Source organism: Ptychodera flava, chromosome 6 (assembly GCF_041260155.1).
Source record: "Ptychodera flava strain L36383 chromosome 6, AS_Pfla_20210202, whole genome shotgun sequence".
NCBI lineage: Eukaryota > Metazoa > Hemichordata > Enteropneusta > Ptychoderidae > Ptychodera > Ptychodera flava.
Genome location: NC_091933.1, coordinates 21,966,608 through 21,989,497, shown reverse-complemented (window position 1 = coordinate 21,989,497; position 22,890 = coordinate 21,966,608). Strand labels below are relative to the sequence as shown.

General features: G+C 36.6%; 1 protein-coding gene across 1 annotated transcript; it reads right to left on the bottom strand.

Moving 5' to 3' along the window:
* Window positions 1-5,153: 5,153 nt before the first annotated feature.
* On the bottom strand, window positions 5,154-22,540 carry LOC139134386 (uncharacterized). Its single transcript, XM_070701247.1, has 9 exons — window positions 22,316-22,540; window positions 21,555-21,602; window positions 17,429-17,489; window positions 16,429-16,592; window positions 16,234-16,255; window positions 12,810-12,856; window positions 12,378-12,474; window positions 11,848-12,120; window positions 5,154-10,250 (listed from the first exon to the last, which is right to left on the bottom strand). The coding sequence occupies exons 1-9, from the start codon at window positions 22,466-22,468 to the stop codon at window positions 9,685-9,687; spliced, it is 1,431 nt and encodes a 476-aa protein (XP_070557348.1). The 5' UTR covers window positions 22,469-22,540; the 3' UTR covers window positions 5,154-9,684.
* Window positions 22,541-22,890: the final 350 nt, after the last annotated feature.

Here is a 22,890-nt window from a genome sequence, read left to right as displayed (position 1 = left end):
ATCAGTATCACGTGACACAACTTTTTCTCTATCGGACTTGTTTGGCCTCTTTATAATGTACGCATGCGCTCTATGAACGCGATATCTGAAATGTTAGCACGGTTACGGTAATATCGCGATTTCAGGTTTGTTACTAAATATAACTGCAAAGCGTGCGACATCGGACACTGCTGCTAGAAATTCGGACAAATTTTGTTGATGCATGCGTGGCTGTAGTTGCAGCTTGTAGTCTGAGCCATAAATTCGTGTGACTTTTCGTATCAATTGTAACACTAGCAGTTTTTATTTGTATTGTTCTTGCGGAAAATGCGGACAAATATTTATTTTTGCATATTAATGAAAAATGACGTCATTTTGCGATCAGTGCTATTTGAACGCTTTAATATTTGGATAGTCTTTCAGTAGCATAACCTGCCAGGGTACAGCAATGTCCACAATTGTCCACTAGATAAATGGCTCACTTGCTACGGACAGGCTGTCAAAAAAAAAATGTCTTTCAGCTCAGACTTTATGTTTAAAGAGCACGGCCGGAATTTGTTTTCGGTGAGTGTATTATCGATGGCAGTTTGAACTTTGGACATTTCATGCAATGGTGTAGTTTCTATGCTTGAATTTCAACGGGGATTTATCAGCGGTTAGTGCTTGACGGGTTAGTTAAAAATGCCGACTTGCGTACTGGTTGCTAATCACAATCTAGGCATAGATGATCATTGGGATATTGTAGTTTTGCAGAGCAGAAGCACGAATACTCCACAAAGTGTGGTGTAGTATAGGGCGGAATGACCGACTTCGACGTAGAAGTATATCCGGCAATTGTAAACAAAGTCCCACTCGATGTGTAACATGGTTCGATATTTTACGGAGGCACGTTTCTCCCTACCTGGCTGCATTGAATTGTAACCTTGGGGCCTTGCGCTGGCTTCCTTCGTTTTTACTGTGGTTGCGCCGGCCTGAGTGTAGACTTGGTTCAAGTCTGTGATTTGTGAATGGTTGAGTGGAGTGAACGCAATGATTTGTACCTTGCTTTCATGTGAAACGCGCGCGTGAGTGGACGCGATGAGTAGGGTGAACGCGATGAGTGGAGTGAACCAGAGTGAACGCTATACAGCGGAGTTTCACCGGAATCACAGGTGAATCCGGCAGAAACTAACTCACTACTGCGCAGACTCAAACGTGACGCATTCAATCGCTGGGAAAACCTGGCGTGAGCTGCCATATTCCGGATAGGTTTGTACGAAATAGGAGAGACACAAGAGAAATGATTTTATTTTTTTTAAATTCACCGACTTGAACCAAGTCTAGCCTGAGTGCAGCTATCTCCCAACTACAGGTGATCTTTAGCTGGAAAATGTCCGCACCACTGGGCAGGACTACGTCCGACAGGCTCTGTTACATTAGCTGAAGAACGCCCGTGGACTCTAAGCTTGCCGAAGCCGTGAGGCCTATCAAAACTGTTCGGCTGTGTCCTGATTAACATTCATTTCCCTGTTTCCCTTCGTGGGTTACCGCAAAAAAGACCCAGCGGGAGGCAGTTATCACACCTTATAGGCGGAGGCAATGACCCTATCTGTAGTTACGTAGTGTTTGGCTTAGGACTCCTCAGAAAACTTAGTATTAGATCAACGTACCGAGTCCAGTTCAGTTTGTTAATTATGGTTTTAAATCTCAGAAAGAGTAAGTTATCATGAAATCATTAACATGGTTGTATGTTCTTGTACATTATTTTTCTCGTTATGATAAAGCATGAAGTTGAGACAAATGATGAACCCGTTTCAGTGTCAGTACTGTTTATAATTTGTCTTATGAGTACAATATATGATTCTATTAAATCGTCCTGCCAGCTTTCCACGCCGTTCTCTTTTTAACAAAATGTCCTTGAACAGCATTCTCTTAAGAGAAGACATTTTGCTTTAATGTGAAATTTATGGTAAATTGAACTTCGTGATCATTTGAAAGGATTCACGCAACATTGCCAATAAATGCTCTGTTCAGCATGGTAGAAAACTGTGTTCAGCACCATTCACGGTGATGTGACTGACCCAAGTAAATATCGTCCAATCGCCATTGCAACAGTTATTTCCAAGTTGTATGAAATTTTGATGTGACAGGTTACTCAATACCGCTGACTACCAATTCGGGTTCAAAGAAAGTCACTCTATTGATATGTGTGTTTTCCTTTTGAAAGAATTTGTTGATTTTTACAATCGTCATAATAGTCCCGTGTTTCTTTGCTTTTCAGACGCCACTACGGCGTTCGATAGAGTGAATCACTGGACATTATTCCGTAAATTGCTTGATAGAGGCATACTTGTTTTCATAGTTAGAATTTTAACTTATTGCTACAGACATCAAGAGTTTTGTGTCAAATAGGGATCTGTTTTATCTGAGCGTTTTCCAATTTGCAATAGTCTCTTTTCCGTGTACATTGATAACCTTAGTAATTTACTTGTCAATACAAAAGTTGGTTGCCATGTTGCCGGTATGTGCATTAATCATCTGTTATATGCTGACGATATTGTTTTGATCTGTCAACAGTGAAGGGCCTCAATAGCCTTTTGAAAACTTGTTATATCTATACTATCGATCACGACATTATTTTCAATCCAAAAATATCGAAATACCTTGCTGTTATTCCAGATCGACTTAAAATTGTTCATATCCCTCATGTTTACCTTAATGACACCATGTTGTCTTTTGTTGATAACCATTCATACCTTGGAGTAATTTTGAATTGTATGGGTAATGATATCGATGACATAAAGCGTCAGATGAGGTCTTTTTATATTAATGCCAATTCTCTTGTCCGCCAATTTTGGAACTGTTCTTATTTAGTTAAAATAACTCTGTTTCAAGCTTATTGCACTATTATTGTTCGCACCTATGGCGTCTTTTCACGAAAAAGTGCATCAATGACGTCCGTGTTGCATACAATAACGTATTCAGAATCTTGTTACGGGTTGACCGTAAACTAAGTATTACAAGTACTAATTTGTAAATAATAATATCATGACTTTTGAAAGCAAGCAACGCACTTTGCGATCCAGGTTTGATCTAAGATCGGAAAAAAAGTGAAAATTCTTTAATTGGTGCTGCTTTGTCTATGTATGTGCGTCTTAACAGTGCTTTTTGGAAAAATATTGTACAGAGATTGCGTTTAAATCCTCGCTTTGTTAGTTTTTTATTTTATTTAACTTTTAGTGTCATATGAGCTGTTTCTTGAAATAAAGTATTATTATTATTATTATTATTATTATTATTATTATTATATAAAGCGTGCGAGTTATAAGAACATGGGCAAGAGCACAGTTTCATAAACTTAATTGCCATTTAAAATTATTTATTTATTATTATTATTTATTAATTGGGGTTTCCCCTGCAGAAGGCAAATACCATTCACTTGGGAGAATTAGAACGCGGTCATTCGAACTCGAAACATCCTCGCTGTCATCGAGCTTCAACATGCAACAGGTGGTTTGATAGAGTTGTTGGATAGTGGCGGAAGTGCACCACCAACGGCAGTTTCAGGCATTGTAATGTACACGATGGCCAGTTCTTCAAAATCCAAAATCATTCGTATTTGGACAAGACCCTGTAAGACATTATTCCAATGTGATAAAATATACTAGTAACTGTTAAAACAAATATCCCTAAAAACATGAGAGCTGCCTGAAAATATGACCCGAAATGTCACGGACAACATTAATAATACCTCCAATCTGTTGGTATTACAACAGGTGCAAGGTGCTGACGTAGACAGTTTTTGAAAATTTGACATTATTAGAAGATACGCAAAATTACTGAAGGTAGAAGGAAAATGAACGTAGTATGAAAAAGGTGTGACAAACATTCATGTATAACGATAGACAAGAAAACATGCTCTGTATTGGAAGTTCTACTTGTTGTCTTCACATCTCTTCTCTTACAAATCATTGTTTTTGGAGCGAAAATATTTATGAACTGCCAAGATTTAAAAAAAAACACAATTAAAAATGATGTAACTTGGTCAACATACCAAAGACAGCCCTGATGAAATTTCAGTAGATTGGAAATACTAGTAACTGTTAAAACAGTGAAAACGGAAAGGGATGTACAAATTAATAGCAATTGCCGACTGCCGAATATTGTCACCATTTTATCTCAAAGTCAGTTCTGGTCAACTCCAACACAGGAAAATTAGATTGAAGAAGATACTCGGCACAGTTTTGACAGGGTAAAGAACACAATGCAATTCTGTCAGAAATGATAAATGTAAACAACAGACATGCTTGGTTAGGAAAGTGAGTTTTATTGCAAGCTACTACCAGTTCTGACTTTATGTAACGCTGTAAATTTGATGGCCCATATACTTGCAGAAGTCACCTCGACTTTTGGTCGAGTATTGCACTTTCATTTTCAGTAGCAAACCACTAATCTTCAGAAAGTGGGTGGTACAACAAATGTGCACCATTGATACTGTATAGCACTACCACCATTCAATCATGAGTAGACATAACTGACATGCCTACTTTACCACATATGGATATATGCAAATTTGGGGTGACAAAATAACCGTCAATACAATTTGCCATAAATGGATATATGCAAATTTGGGGCGACTGAGTAACTTTTATTTATAAGGACTTTTGACAGAGTGACTTTTACTTAATACTACTTTTCAGATCATATAACGTTGCTGTATCACAGTCCCTCTATTCATAGAGAACACGATCGGACTAATTTGGGATAATTGGATGGTGAAGTAATATCTGTTTAATCTACAAATGTAAGCTTACCTGCTTTTCTTTGCTAGTTAAACTTAATTTTTATGATTAATTTGTAATATTGCAACATTCAGCTATATGGCACCTAACATTTTTGAGAAATGTGAAAAATATGAAGACCCAATTATCCTAAATTAGTTCCAATCGTGTTAGAGGGACTGTGACTTAACCGATATGTATTGATTACTGTCAATGATTGACAGAGGCTATCGGACATGTGAGTTCTATCTGCATATTCTCTTGGAAAAAAGCTAAAACTAAGAAATTCAAGACATTAAACCATGGATTAGGATTGAAAACACAGCATTTCAATGACACTCACACAACATGAAATTTAAATGTAGGCTCTATGAGTTGTGCATTCAGCATACAAAATAGGAACAAAATACTGAGTCCTCTGTACCTGTTTTTTTTTTATTTCAAAACAGTACATGTAAAAACAGTGAATTAAACAGTACACTAATCTTTCGGCAATATTAGAGTCATAGGCTTTCTACAGAATGTACATCATTAATTTCAAAGAGCTAAAACGGTAACATAATAACAAGCATTTTACAAGGAAAGGAGAGGATGTTTTTCATTGCATATATTGAAGCTAAAGCAATCAAGTCATCAGGTTTGATATTGTTAAGATAAAACATTTTGACCTGGCAATGTAAACGAAAACTCATTTCTGCCAACTCTCTTTAAAATAGCCTTCACAAATCACAGTAAGAGAGAAATCATACATGAAATGTTATGAAACTATGTAAATAGATTTCAGTCTGGCATTCAGGTTCTCATAGATGCAATAATATACAGATATGCTTTGCTTAAAACAAACTCTATACAAACCGCATGCTTGAATCAAAATGAAATATACATATCCCCTGCCTAAAACAAAATGAAATATACACATTCTCTGATTAAACAAAAGTACATGAGTGAAAATTGAAGTAAGTTTTTGCTCTAGTCGGCAGTCTTGTAGTTCGAGAAAAAGTTGTCAAGTTACAATACATGTAAACTACTTAAACTATTGAATTTTGAAATCCTTTGCAGTCAACGATCATATTTGACATAAACCTTAAAAACTTCACCTTAAAAACTATGATCAGTGCAAGTGCACTGCATACTTGAACAAAAAGTGGAATACACATGTTGTATGGATCTATGAAATGTACCTTTGAACTTGCACCTCTGTGCAGGGTAACTTCTGAACAAACATACTGAAAAATCTTGTAGTTAATCTTTCTAACCCATGTTAACAATGTCACTGTTTTCACCATGGAGTTCCTGCTACATGTAAGAAACAATGGGATAGCTAATACTTAGAAAATTAACCCATGAACAAAAGACACTGTGTGACTCAATGCATTATTGCAAGCACCAACTATAGCATAAATATACAGTGTTTAAGTCTGTGGTTTGTTAGAGTTCCTGTCAGATCATTTGACTGGATCTCTCTCTCTCTCTCAAAAAAAAAAGATACCAAGATTCATGGCACGGTTTTCCGAGGGGCAGTGGATAAATAAAAGAAGCACAAGACAAAGTCATCTCCCTTTTTTTTTGGGGGGGGGGGGAGCCCTGATCCTGCACAAAGCTGCACTAACAAAATGTCATGGTTACCTCATTGAAACCATGTTGGGAACTCACCACAGAGGTTTTGCTTTGAACTTGTTTGCTGTCCAAAAAAATTCTTCCGCAGTATAATCTTCAAACATAATTATTAATGTATCCTGTTGGGAAAATTCAATTCATAATTTCATAGTCAAATGTCCAAACCTCAAAACTTTGCGCTTTTAGAGGTTAATGCCAAATGTCTTTCATTGGTTATGCCGATGCATTATTTATCCACAGTTCCAGAGTGATCAACCAACAGTCAACTGGCAGGGTTGAAGTTTTGTATCAACTACTGCAACACAAAGTGTCAGACAACAAAGCACTAAAGTGACTCATGAAATTATACAAAAGTGACAAATATAAACACTTCATCCTTTTAAGATTAATAGCACTGCTCCTGCCCACTGACAATGGTTTGCATTGAAACAGAGGTAGAACTGGAACTAGACAAACTGTCAAATGGGTCAAACCCGGAATTCAAATGGACCACAGTACCAACAAAGTCACATGCACAAACGTCCGTACAAGTACGTGTATTTCTATATTAGTTTGTACCACCATCGCATGATATCTTGGGCGTACTGAGTCTATAGAACACTGTGCACCTTTTATTCCGGCGTAAAACTGCTGAGGAGTTGCCAATGCTATCTGGTGTAACTATATGCTAAAAGTGGTATTATCAGCTGATTACAGACACATCAACTCTGTGAAAGCTGACATTGTCTGGAAGGAGGTCTCACACAGACAAAGCAACAGTATCTGATCTTTACACACCATGCCTGCTACCCTGAGTGCATTCACTTGTTGTCTGCCACTGGATAAATAAAACTTTTCAACAAGGACTTTTTGTGTGACAAGTTTTTAAATGGCACTTGTACAACCTTTACATAAAGCCTTTCTTTAAAAGTATACTTTTTTAAAAGTATAATACACTATTTTGACAACAATGATGCGTTCTTGACAGTTTGTAGTGGCGTGTGTGTGTGGATGTGTGGTGTTATTTTGACTACACATGACCCTCTTCCAGACAATGTTTCAACTTTTGAAGGGCCGATGTTTATTGACCGATATTACCGCTTTGTGGAAAACTATGCCTGACAGTGTTGTCAACTCTTCAAAGAACGCCGTCCGTCTAGTTCCCATACTCCCACCGGTTCAACACAAAACCACTGTAATCAGCAAAACAAGATACGTTCTAACATGGCAGTTTTGTGGAATATGATGTATTTGATTATTAAAAATGTACTACAATTATGAAATCTTTTTAAAATTGATAAATAGTACATATAATATGGGCATAATTTTTTTATCAAAGTATACTGTTGTGCTGCAATTTTCAAATATGAAAGCAATGTAAATGTTAAAATATTCCAAATGGATAACTAGGCAAGGCTAATAACCAGATAATAACCAAATTAAAACCTTTGGTAGGTGATCTGCATGAAGGCATTGCAACTTATATTTTCAAAAGAAGCACTAAAAAATAATAGTTCTTTAATACTGCAAAATCACATATGTTAATTTTTTGCATAGTTCTGTTGTACATACTTATGAAGGAAAATCATTTATCAATAAACTTAAAAATTGATTCGTCTGACTTTGCATCCAATCAGAGACTCTTGGATTAGTAAGACTGACCAGGATGTCTTGGACTACTGATGTTTATTCCATGAGATGATTAAACCTCAACCATGGTCCATACACTAATACTCACTTAAAACTCACCGACTTCCAAGGAGTTTTTTAGCAATTTTCAAGGACCCTGTGAGGTCCAAAATACCAGTTTCAAGTTCCAATTTTAAAAAAATGTCATTTTAATATATCATTTTTACAATGTCATAACCAATCATTTCATAATGTTGGAAAATCATGGGTGGCTTATCAATGTTCCAGGACTTTGAAGAACACTTTAAAATTCGCAGATTTTCAAGGGCTTTCCTGTGGCATAAGGACCCTGTCAATTCTTACAGCTGGTTCTATCTGGCATTATTGACAAACCCCTCTGTAAAAGTGATCGAGGATACACCTATACACTTATACAGTGTTTCAATCCTAACTTACAGGCGTCACCATGGACCCTGTACTGCCACATTTTGGGTCAGCAGAGCTAATTCACATCATTGATTTACAGATATAGATGCTGACTCGTTCTGGGATTTCTGTTCACATGGCCACCTCAATGACAGAGGTAAAAAGTCACTAATTGTGCAATGAGATTTATGTTTATTCATAATGTCTGTGCGAACATAGACAGTGGAGGGGGGAAGACCCCCTCCACTGTCTATGGTGCGAACCACCGCTCACCTGTGAGGGCAGTATACCTTTGAACTACGGATGTGGGCTCATAATCACAATGTTTCACATAGAGAACCCTTCCATCCCTAGAATATATTTCTGCAGGTCCAACTTCTCTGTATGAATCAAAACAGTAGTGCCAACATTTGATGATTAACCTGTTCACCCCTAATTCCCTGTAAACATGTCCACAATTACCATTGGTAAGAATGGGTTTGGGCTAAACCATTGTGGTGAAAGGGTTAAAGGCAAAGGAATGGCAATCAATATCACTTGCACAGCATTCCAGTTGCAGAAACTGTCTTTCTCTTACTTCCCTGAAGAATTGTTCAGTGAAATATTCACTCTATTTATACAATATGTACATCTGATCTGGAATGCATCTCAAGTTTAATTTTCAAAGATATTGCTTTCTTATGGCACTCAAAGTTTCTTTGAATGTACGGTATATTACAATGATTACAGCATAGACCCTTTCACTCTAGGGTTTATGGTTACAGGTAATTCTGGTGTATCACGGTAAAATTTATACAAAAAAAGGAATAAATTTTTACAGACCAAAGGACACCTTTTTGAATTTGGCTCTCATCCCTTATTCGGCATATACATACAAAAATACAATATCTGAGAGATTAAACTGTAAATTACTCATAATCATCATCATCATTATTATTATTACTATTATTATCATTATTATTATCATCATTATTATTATTAATAATTTATTGCTTGTTTTCCTTAGTAAAAGTTTCTGCATAAATTGATTACAACCTCTTTTTCACCTCTTTGCACCCCTGCTCATAATTACCCTGCTCTATATTGCTTGGATGGATTAGTGTGATTTATTAAGCCACATAATCGGATAAGTCATCTTGTACAACTGGAGATCTACCAAAGGATTGGCATTTAAATGGGATTATCCAAAGATATACCACGATGATTAGAAGTCACATGAGGTTTTTTTAAGTACTCATCACCAGCACCGCACAATGCTCTCTGCTGGTCCCCCAAGAGGACTTGCTGATTTTCATCATATGTTGATGCTGCGGCTGTCGTTGTGTATGTCGGCAGACACGGTGGAGGTGTGAGCCTTCATGCCTTCCACGACCAATGTCCTCATATGCTCCAGCTGATCAAAGTCCCTCATACGTTCAAGCTGCTCCATTTCCTGAAAGCCAGAATCGAACCTGTCTCCGCCTGCCTCATCACTTTTTCTTTCCAAAGAGATTTCCCGAACGTACACATACGGGGGCCTAAAACTGCCAGGAATGGTGCTGCCATTGTACATTTCTGGATGGTACTCAGGGCCACCATACCAATTCTGGGTCAATTCCTCATCTGCAGATAGAACGGGCCTCACCTCTTCTCCTTCGGCCTCCTTCCTCCTGTACTGGTCAAATATCACCTCCTGGTTGTCAGGACTCATATTAAGCTTTTGGATAATGCTGCTCATTCCATCTGTTCCAGACATCTGATCATGTGCAGGTGGCTTGTAGTATCTGTATGGTGGTATCTCCTCCCCTCCTTCTGGTGGTGGAGGAGGTTGGGGTTGAGGGGTAGTGAGACTGATGAGGGCTTCCGTATCATCTTCATTACCTGAATAAGAGTAACAGCATATTGTACCATGGTTACAGCATAGTACAGTGAATCATCTTAAGGTAGTATGCATCTCGAAAGTGAAAGACTTAAACTTTTGTTCAAACTTTCCTCAATGAAACTTTAAACCATTCTCTCACCAAATGAAGATTTAAAATCAGGGGTCAAAGTACAATTTTTTGTACAAGAGACACAAATTACTTAACGTATAATAATGTTTGAATTTCAAAATGGCTGCCATCCCCGTGTTTAACTCTATGAGAAAAAATAAAATTTTCAATTTTCGAAAGATTAAAGACAGTGATAATTGTTCTTGCTCCAAGAGCTTTAAAATGATCCCAAACAAGTGGTAGATCAGAAAAGAGTTTTAGAAATTTTAGAGTTCAAATATCCATCCAAGGGTGCATTCAACCTTAAAGCACAGAGTATTCTGTTTGTATGGAGTGCTGCACCAACAGCACTGTATATCAACCATGCAGCACAGCTTACCAACTTGTACAGCACTGAATAAATACGAGGGCACAAATTAAAAACTACGGCATTTCACTTTCTTGCATTCTTCATAACAGTACTTGTCTTTGCAATTATCAGTTTGTGTCGTACTTTTCACATTGACCGATGTATTAGTCAACAAATTCACCAAAACAGAAATTGTTGCTCAGTGAGTTCTTGTTTTGTTCAAACCGAAAGTAAAACTGTTCCACTGTATAAGAATTTGGAGTTTAATGATTGTGAAAGTGAAATAAATGCATCAGATCTTTACTTCTAAAGACACTTATGCAAAGCTAGCTCAATGAAACTTATTATCCGAAGATAGCATTTCATGAACCTCCTATTGGTTCAAAACACCATTGTGTTTGAAAATAAATTTTACTGAAGCAAGAGTACCGGTATAAAGCTTTGTATCACACCAGTATATTGATTGCACAAATACTGTGATCTGATTGGTCGAGACATGAAAATAACCATACTATTCACATATAGCAGAGTAAGAACATGCACGAGCTCTCAGCTAGAGAAATATTCCCATTTTGATATTTCAGGCCAGAATTTCAATTTAATATTATGATATAATAGCATTAAATCACCCCAGCAACTGGTATACCACTTGATTTTGACCAGTTTATTTTTTTACACACACTCGCTATCTCTTGTGCACGTATGTCATGAACTGGTCAAAATCTTGTGGTATAATGTCACTGGGTGTAGTTTATTTCTTAATTAGTGACGTACATCTCACTGTCTCCTCCATGACTTTCTCCGACTAAATTCTCTGACTGAAAGATTCATTTCACAAAGAATCTGTGAAAAAAGCCTTTTCTGGGATAAAATGACATAGTACACTGCATGGATACCATTGTGTTCCACTGACACAAGGTTAAAAACAAAAGAGGAAGAAGACGTCTCTCAGTGTCTTAAACAATAACAACTGAAGGGAAGTCTTTTTTCAAGACTCAATCAATTAGAATGCATACCACAAAACACTTGAAAGTGCAGTGTGGTGCACATACGTGTGTGGGAATATACTATGCTCTTCTATGCACAGATTTGCCCATATTGCTGTCTATCTAAATCCAGTGTTTCATAATGTACTTACATGTAGGGTCATCTAAACTGCCTCTTGTATCTTCGATGATCCCAAATGTGGAGGTAGACGGGGAGTTGGACAAGTAGTTGGCTGATTTGGACTTCCTCTTTCTCCTTACACAGTACAAGACGAGTACAAGGAGTAAGCCTCCAATCACCCCACCGGCCACGCCAAGGGCAAGTCTCGTCACATCCTTTGGTTGTGTTGTCACCTTCTGTAAGGTTGAGGGATCGTGTCGTTGTGTTCCGATCACAGTTGTACTTGATACACTTGATGATGAATCTGGAATATGGAAAATACAGCTATTCAACAGGTACCACAGATGTTTCAGGACCCTATTGACAGACACACAAACACTGACACAAGTCATGAGTTCTAGCACTCTGGGCTGGCTTTGTTTATAGAATCCCTGGATTAATTATTGACGTAATCGTCTTTTTCTAGCTCCTGTAAGAATTTCATGTTGAGTAAGCTACAGCATCAAGGATAAAGAAACAAAACCTGATTGTCTTTTTTCATACCGAAAGGGATTTCCATACCTGTTGTATGTGGATGTGGTATTTCGACTTTTACCGGTACCTGGACACTTTTAGACACGGCCCATGGACAGCCTATTGTACATCTGGCAGCTTTGGCCTGTGACAAAATCGTGGTGTGGTTATTGCAGTGCAGATGCAACCAACAGCAATGCGATCTTACTCAAAGTAGGATAAAATTTACCCAGCATCAAGCTTCAAGCTATAATCACAAACACTGTGGCATAGTCATTTCAATGGTGTACATTTTTTTGATTAGTTCACACCTTTTCTCATGTCAGTTGCCAGATTATTGTATTCCAGAATGTGAAGTGGGTGTTACATGTTTAGAGGGAGAACGTGTCTCAGCGTCTTAAACCATAACAACTGAAAACAACTGAAAGGAAAAGCTTTCTTTTTTTCAAGATTTGTACTCAATCAAATTGGAACACTTACCTTGGCTTTGTAAGTTCCAATGGCCAAATTTGAAAACGTGCAGGATTCTGAAAGATGATAGTAATAACAATTAAATGGTCATAATAAAATTTATCTTTAAATGCTAAGTTTGTTGAATAAATAGATTAGTATTTAAGAGGGCTTCATGAGAGGCAACATACTAACGCAACAAGTGTATTCAGCAACCAAACATATGTCTCAGCGAAACCCTTGAAAATTTTGATGTGAACAATATTCCATGCAAACAGCAGAAAGTGTCACTTTGTCAGCTGAAAATCTGGCATGGGAAAATTAGCTTGTGATGATATTTGGCATGCACATCTTGACATCTACTATCACGAGTGACCAAATGGTCCATGGAGCTCTGCTGTGTTATGTAACGCATTACTATTTTGTGACAAATGTGTTGATGAAGGTGGAAATCTTTGATAACTCATTGCAGGATGGCCTGACCAAACACGGCAAAAATAGCTGCAGAAATACACAATGTCACATTAGGATCATCCCTGAGAACATTTCTACCAAATATCAAACCTATCAGATGAGTAGTTTTGACAAACAAATTTTTTGACCTAAAATGGCAAAAATGCCCCAAAAATACAAAAATTTTCAGATTTCAATTTCATCATAATTTCAATATATTATACTCAGTAAATCCATAAGAACCTGCATACTAAATATCAAAGCTATCAGATGAGTAGTTTTTAAGAAACTAATTTTTTGACCAAAAATGGCAAAAATTGCCCTAAAATACAAAATTCTAGATTTCACCATAATGTGATATTTTAAAGTGTATGTCTCGCATAAATTCAAAGTTAATTTTGCTTAAAATGAGCCATGCTATATGATTTTGCCACCCCTACTTTATCAAATAAATGCATCACCCCAATGAAACGACGCGGTTAAATATTATTAAAATGCAATATGTTGTGCGACTTTGAAGTTAGCTGCCATTCGGGTCGTTTCGGAATTCGCGGGCATTGCCACCGGAAATGACGTAACTAATAGAATCTAAGAGTGAGTGTGTTCACCTCGCCATAGCGAATGCTTACCGCTGTGGCTTCAACATGGTGAGAAGTTACGCCTTTGGTGGCTGAAGTAACTGCAGCCATTGTCAGTTTATTGCATTGTAGGATGACGTATTAGCCGCATTTGACAAAATTACAAGAAAGGTGCGGAAAAGAGGCATTCAGACAAGCGTTTTCTGCGGTGCACATTTTTGAGTGCCGTGACTTACAATAAACACGGTTCGGAAGCCAGATGTACGGTAAGATACATGTAGACTTTAATTCCTGGAGTTACTACATCGATTATGTAATCGCAATGCCGTACCAGTACGACCATTGTCACCAGAAAGCTTCGCGTGTATCATCATCAACTGTGGACAAGAGCGAGAACAGCAGCAAGACTGCGACAGGTTGCCCAAAACATGTCAAGGATGCGGGGCCGCGGAGAAGTATGGCCGTGTTTACATCCCCCAAGACTGATCGCCGATTCAGATGCTTTACGAAAGTGATTGTAAATAATAAATGAATACAAGTACTAGATCCCATGCATGTGTGACTCTATAATTAGTAATGTTAGGAGATATCTAATTTTATATTCCTAAAACGTTTACCTAGTGATTGACTGACTCTTTGCGAGACTGAACGATAGGTTGTGTATAATACAGCACGGCGCTGCCAGTAACAGTGACACAACGTGTAGCATGCAAAGAAGTTTATACTGTTGACGAAGCAGTCGCGTTGTCGTCATCTGTTCCCTTCTGCTCGACTAAGTCTCCCCTAAAATATTTTAGCTTCTTTGAGAATTTCGCAGTCATGAAACAACGAACACTGTGCTTTATATCGCTGACACTTAATCAAGAAAAAAAACTGCGGAAGCGTAGCTGATCACTCCGTCACAGAAATGGCCGGCTGAGCCGCCCGGCCTCGGGTGCCAGTGTGCCCGATATTTACATCATGTCAATTTTAATTTATCTCTTCCCGAGAATTTGGCTAGACATGTCTTTACGGTCACATATTTTTAAAAGTGCCAATGTTCATGTGAGGTTTTATAACGCCAAACTGAAGATTTTGCGGCGAGAATACTACCTTTGGTGTTTATGCTAACATGACCCTCAGCCTGTTCCACTTCCAGCTGTTGATAGGAAAGATGTGTGTTATGAACGGTGGACAATTTTCAACTTGATCTCTACTACATTTATCTACAAACGTCATGGTGTAATTCAAATTTTTATATACAGATTTTGAACGAGGCAATTTGTGTTGAGAAGTAATAATAAGGTGGGATGGCAACTCCAGATTTATATTTACATTTTGTTAGCTTGGGTTGTGTGTACGGTAGTGCACTGGTGTGTTTGACTGTGGTCACGGTGGGCTTGTCACTGACGCGACGGTCAACAAGAGTTCCGCTCTTGTTCTCGTTTAGGTTAAGGTTCCGACTGTTAAAATTGCAGGCCTGTAAATTCTGGAGAGCTTTGTCATATCTTCTGTGACGATGATATTCTCAGTTGCACTGCTTTCACTCATGAAATTATCACTATCTCCATAGTCAATGCACGAAGTCACCATCACCCATTCTATTAGTGACGTCACAGCTACTTGCGCCAAAACGGGGCGAGCTCGGCAATTTCCGGAAAATGTCGCCATGATGGAAATCGAAAAGTGCAACTTTTCCCATGTTTTCGTCGAAATAACATAATACAACCGTCTAAAAACCGCTCAAATAAGCTTCAGTTTGTGTGTAAATGTTTGTTTTATAAATACCAATTTCATTGACAACCAGAACTATAGTATATGCCCTAAGTCAAACGAAAAGTCTCAAAATGTGGCAGGACTCATACTTTAATCATTCCTATGAACCTGCATACCAAACATCAAAGCTATCGGATGAGCGGTTTTGTAAAAAACATGTTGACCAAAAATGAAAAAAAACTGTCTTAAAAATACAAATTTGCAATTTCTGCACAATTTTTTAAAAATCTGAAACATGTCCATCCTGGGGACCTGTATCTCTAATATCAAAGCTGTATGACCAGCAGTTTTGAAGAAGAAGATTTTTAAAGATTTTTGACCAAAAATGACAAAAATTGCCTTAAAAATACAAATTTGCATATTTCATCACAATTTGAACAAATCTGACAGAAGTAACCCTTAGGGACCTGTATACCAAATATTAAAGCTGTCAGCCCAGCTGTTAATGAGAAGAAGATTTTTGCCTCAAAATAGCAAAATTAGCCTCAAAAATACAAATTTGCATATTTCTTCACAAATTGAACTAATCTGATTAAGGTCATCCCTCGGGACCTGTACTCCAAATATTAAGGAATCAGACAGGCTGTTCGAAGAAGAAGCTTGGAGTGTAATAAGTTGACGAACACCGGACGACAGACGAAAGACAACGGACGACACGGCATACCCACCTATCATATAAGCTCTGTGTTGCTGACAGCGGAGGTAAAAAACTCTAATGCTGATGGATTGGATGATGAAATGGACATGCTTATATGATACATATCTATTTCCAGGAAAAAAGTTATGATATAAATTATCAGAAAATAGAGAATGTACCATATTAAGGATTACCCTATCTTCAAATAAATTTTGGGCATTAATACCTTAGTAACTTCTAGTGATCTTGTTTCATTGGTTACGAGGTTTATCAGCTCAACGGTGTATTTCTGAATCTCCATTCCAGCGGATCCTTCATCTGTCGTATCAAAATACACACTCACAGTATCTTCTGCAGTCACTTCCACATTTACGAAAGATGGCTTCCACTCTATGAAGAAAGCATTAGCGTTAGCTTTAATACTTTGAACTATGGACCTTAATATGCTGCTATGCGCAAAGCTACTGTGTTTGAATGTCAACGTGTTCTGCCTGCATCTGATCACCATCTGTGTACATTTGTGTTTTCTGTTTACCGTTGATAATTAAGGTGTGTCACTGTACAGTTGCACTTAGCTAAGACGGCACTTTTGAGCCATTTGCTGCACATATCAGTATTTTTAACGCAGTTGGTCAAGCTTATGTAAGCATCTAGAAATTCTGATTGCAATAGTTGTTATAATGATAATATGTATGTCACAGCAATGATCTCTTTATCATACAAGCAAGATTTGGGAATATTAAATACTGAAATAGTCTACATTCATCTACATACAGTACATTTACAAGGCCAACAAATACATACATCTTATTTTCACAAACAATGACATTTTAGCATGATCCATACTGTACATGAATGTCGTAGGACATTTTTGAAGAGCAGGGTGTAACACTGACTAGAGTGTATCATTACCTTAGCTGAACACAGAATACATCTCGTGAAATTGTGTCTAAAATGTTGCAATTCAGTGCTTACCTATGGCCTACATGTACATGGCCATGAACATGGTATAGTAAAGTAAGTTTCCAGAATGTTGTTTTGTCACAATTAATTATGTTTTCTTACTACTTTTTGCTGTGATGTGACGAAAATTGGCCATTTCGAAAATCACATATTGTAAGCATAATTAATATGCTTTCAATTGGACTAGAAGATCAGTCACTTCAGTGTATTTGTGCACTGATTTACTTATTGGGTCTCCACAAACTCTGCATATGAAAACTTACCTCTCACATTGATAGGCTGCGTTGCCCGCCATATACACTCAAGACAGCCACTCGGAGCTACCTAAATACAAAACAGAAACAAAATATGGCAAAGGTTCTACAAGCGACCTAGCGGCCGATATAGCTCCGCTGTGTTTTATAGAGAATAACTATTTTTGACACATGTTGATGAAGGAGGTGGAAATCTTTGATAGCTTAATGCAGTGGCCAGAAAAAAGTGGCAAAAATAGCTGCAAAAAATACACAATTGAAGATTTCATCATACTTTGAATATATCACAGCGGATCATCCCTAAGAACATGTCAACCAAAGCTATCTGATGAGTAGTTTTTTGAGAATAAAATTTTCTGACCAAAAATGGCAACAATTGCCCCCAAAAATAAAAATTTCAGATTTCATCATAATTTCAAAAGATCAAATTTAGTTCATCTATAGAAACCTGTATACCAAATTTCAAAGCTGTTAGACCAGTACTTTTGAGAAACATATGTTTTGACCAAATATGGCTTAAATTGCCCCAAAAAATCAAAATTGCAGATTTCATCATAATTTCAATAAATATCATTTAGTTCATCTATAGAAACCTGTATACCAAATTTCAAAGCTATCAGATGAGTACTTAATGAGAAACACATTTTTGACCAAAAATGGCTAAAATTGCCCCAAAAATACAAAATTACAGATTTCATCAGAAATTCAATATATATTACTTAGCTCATCAGTAGAAACCTGTTTACTAAATTTCAAAGCTTTCAGACCACTTTTTGAGAAACACATTTTTTTGACCAAAAATGGCAAAAATTGCCCAAAATTACAAAATTGCAGATTTCATCATAATTTCAATAAATATCATTAAGGTGATCTGTAGGAACGTGTATACAAAATTGCAAAGCTATCAGATGAGTAGTTTTGGAAATACACATTTTTTGACCAAAAATGGAAAAAATTGCCCCAAAAATACAAAATTACAGATTTCATCAGAAATTCAATATATATTACTTAGTTCACCTATAGAAACCTGTATACTGAATTTCAAAACTATCAGACCAGTACTTTTTGAGAAATACATTTTTTGACCAAAAATAGCAAAATTACCTTAAAAATGCAAATTTGCATATTTCTGCACAATTTGTACAAATCTGAAATAGATCATCCCTAGGGACATATGTACCAAATATCAAAGCTATCTGACTGGCAGTTTTGAAGTAGAAGATTTTTAAAGATTTTTTTACCAAAATGACAAAAATTGCCTTAAAAATACAAATATGCAAATTTCACCACGATTTGAACAATTCTGACTGAAGTCACCCTAAGTAAACTGCATATTAAATTTCAAAGCAATCGGAAGAGCCGTTTCAGAGAAGAAGATTTTTTACCAAAAATACCAAAAAATGCCCCAAAAATACAAAATGCAAATTTCACCACGATTTGAAGAAACTTAAGTCAGGTCATCCCAAGTGAACTGCATATAAAATTTCAAAGCAATTGGACTTGCGGTTTCAGAGGAGAAGGCAATTGTTGACGGACGACGACGACGGAAAATCAACCTATTTGATAAGCTCCGCGTCGCTGACAGCGGAGCTAAAAAAAGGTCAGTCTTAGTTTATCCAATAGATTTTATGGCATGACTGATCTTGCTTTGTTCGAAAGCAGAATAAGGTTTATGGATGACATCATTTCGATGTCTGTAGAAAATTTGTTCCTTCTTTGCATAGAACGTATCTACATTCAAGGGTGTCTGTCAATACAATACAATACAATACAATAGCTCTTTATTATCCCAAAACATGGGCAATTCTTTGTATGACAGCGGACAAGTCAAAAAGTTACACAGATAAGACATGTATAAAATATTTAAACAAGCGACCTAGTGGCCGATATAGCTCCGCTGTGTTTATGTAGAGAATACTATTTTTGGTATGTTGATGTAGAAGGTGGAAATTTTTGATAGCTCAATGCAGTGGCCAGAAAAAAGTGGCTAAAATAGCTGCAAAATACACAATTGAAGATTTCATCATACTTTGAATATATCACATCGGACAATCCCTAAGAACATGTCAACCAAAGCTATCTGATGAGTAGTTTTTTGAGAATAAAATTTCTGACCACAAATGCAACGATTGCCCCAAAAATAAAAATCGCAGACTTCATCATAATTTCAAAAGATCAAATTCAGTTCATCTATAGAGACCTGTATACCAAATTTAAAAGCTGTTAGACCAGTACTTTTTGAGAATCACATTTTTTGACCAAAAATGGAAAAAAATTGCCCCAAAAATACAAAATTGCAGATTTCATCATAATTTCAACAAATATCACTTAGTTTATCTATAGAAACCTGTATACCAAATTTCAAAGCTATCTGATGAGTAGTTTGGAAATACATATTTTTGACCAAAAATGGCAAAAATTGCCCCAAAAATACAAAATTACAGATTTCATCAGAAATTATATTACTTAGCTCATCTGTAGAAACCTTTATACCAATTTTCAAAGCTATCAGACCAGTACTTTTTGAGAAACACATTTTTTGACCAAAAATTGCAAAAATCGCCCCAAAATTACAAAATTGCAATTTTCATCATAATTTCAATAAATATCATTAAGATGATCTGTAGGAACCTGTATACCAAATTGCAAAGCTATCAGATGAGTAGTTTTGGAAATACACATTTTTTGACCAAAATTGGCAAAAATTGCCCCAAAAATACAAAATTGCAGATTACATCATAATATCAATAAATATCATTAAGATGATCTGTAGGAAACCTGTATACCAAATTGCAAAGCTATCAGATGAGTAGTTTTGGAAATACACATTTTTTGACCAAAAATGGCAAAAATTGCCCCAAAAATACAAAAATTACAGATTCATCAGAAATTCAATAGTATTACTTAGTTCACCAATACAAACCTGTATACCAAATTTCAAAACTATCAGTTGAGTACTTTTTGAGAAATACATTTTTGACCAAAAATGGCAAAAATTGCCTTAAAAATGCAATTTTCAATATTTCTGCACAATTTGAACAAATCTGTAATAAGTCATCCCTAGGGACATATGTACCAAATATCAAAGCTATCTGACTGTTAATTTTGAAGAAGAAGATTTTTAAAGATTTTTTTACCAAAAATGACAAAAATTGCCTTAAAAATACAAATATGCAAATTTCACCACGATTTAAACAAATCTGACTGAAGTCACCCTAAGTAAACTGCATATCAAATTTTAAAGCAATCGGACAAGCGGTTTCAGAGAAGAAGATTTTTTTACCAAAAACAGCAAAAAATGCCCCAAAAATACAAATATGCAAATTTCACCATGATTTGAAGAAACTTAAGTGAGGTCATCCCAAGTGAACTGCATATAAAATTTCAAAGCAATTGGACTTGCGGTTTCAGAGGAGAGGCATTGTTGACGGACGACGGATGACGGACGACGACGGAAAATCACCTATTTGATAAGCTCCGCGTCGCTGACAGCGGAGCTAAAAAGGTCAGTGACGTTAAAACACATTAAAGCAGAGATGACTAGTCGTTTCTGTTGTGATTCAGTACAGAAATTGCAGTGGGAATGAACGAATGTTTTGATCTATTTGTTCTAGTTATTGGAACCCTATAACGCCGGCGAGATGGTAAAATATTGAATTCCTTGTAAAGTGGGTGGTGATTATTCCTGACTATAGAATTGGCTTTGTGTAAAACTTTTTTTTTATACAATGTACTGAGATTAGTTTGTTTCCATACTTTTCCATATTTTTGGTTTCCTTTCCATCCTAAATTTCATTTGCAATGCTTGGAAGGAGATATTTTTTGAAAGTGAAACAAAACATGAGCGTCACTTCTCCCCTTCAAGAAATCATGAAACCCATATTTCCCTTTGGAACAAACGCAGAGCCAGAAAGGAGGCTACTTCAAATTTTATGACTAAATTACCCGCACGTACTTGCTCAAATTACTAGTAAAGAATCTGCCAGCTGTCCCACTCTTTTGACATGAAACAGAACTGGTCCTTGGCCTTTCTCTTGGCAAAGTTTGCAAGAATGAATTTAAGTCAAGTTCATCAACTCTGCAAGCATATGCTGGTTTTGACAATGTTTGTGCCTAAGAAAGAGACAATACTCACCCTGCCTTCATATACTCCTGGTTCAACGTTTTGAAATGTTGTGTGAAACTGAAGAAGAAAATACAACAGTATACATATGTTAATGTAATAGCAACAGAAGATGCGAATCTGAGCATCTATATATGTTGGTATGCTGACATGTGACTTCGGTTTTATTACCACATAGTTTGAAAAAGTCACTGATTTGTGGACTGGCAAGTCTGTTACATCATCATTGGGTCCCATAATTCTACAAAGCCACATGCACCATGCATTGCTGACTAAGCTGGTTTACTAGTAATACCTTCAAAAGCAGGGACACTGATAAACATTTCAAGAAATGTAATGTACATTGTATTACTGGCCAGATGATTGGTACAAACTCATAATCAAGTAATATTATTTAAAGGGCTGGTGATGCAAACTTTTGAGGATATTTTCATTATTCTTATCTAATATGTCAATTGCAAGTTCCTACCTACTCTTCCCCCGAAAGAATGTTGAAACACCCATTATTTTGCTTGCCAACGTAGCATCTATATCTGTAAAAAGCACTGTTATTGTTAACATTTGAATTCTAGCCAAGAACAGAATTCAAATATCAACAATAACAGGCAGTGTACACATGTACAGGCTGAGTTGACAAGCTGAATACTGTATGTATCAACATACAGAAGGGAGTAGAACAAGAAATTATAGTTTACGTTGAAAACAAAAATGGTGCAAACATCATCAAAAGTTAGCATTACTGGGTCTAACACATATAACAAAAATTTACTTACAGTCTTGACATCTCGATTTTGCTTAAGACATTCTCTGCGAACCTTGCACAATTTAACTGTGTAGGATGTCACATTGTAGAAGTCAGGGTATTTTTCAAATGTGATCGTGACATTCGAAACCTGCAGAACTTGCCCTAATGGTCGTAGTGGCATAACGTAGTCTCTGAGTGGTACTATATTAAAAACATGAAAAAAAATAAACAAACAAATGAGCTGTTATCTAGGAAAAAAGAATCACTTTCCTGTAGTGCAATCAATTTTGTGACTGACTTTCAAATTACTGTTAGGTAGAATGCACCACAGGGACAACAAGCATATACATATTTTCAATGACACTTCTCTGTTCTGCTGCTTGTGCAGACTAATCTTGAATAGTGCTGATTGCAAATGATGTCATTTTCCTTTAATTAATATGCAAAAATAAATATTTGTTGGCATTTTCTGCAAGAATGACAACAAAATATATATTTGTCTGAATACATCACAAACAACTTTCCTATAGCCGTATAACTTTCTATAGGGGGAGGTTAATGAGCAATGACGTCATTTTTTGAAGAGCGCCGCCATCGGCTCAT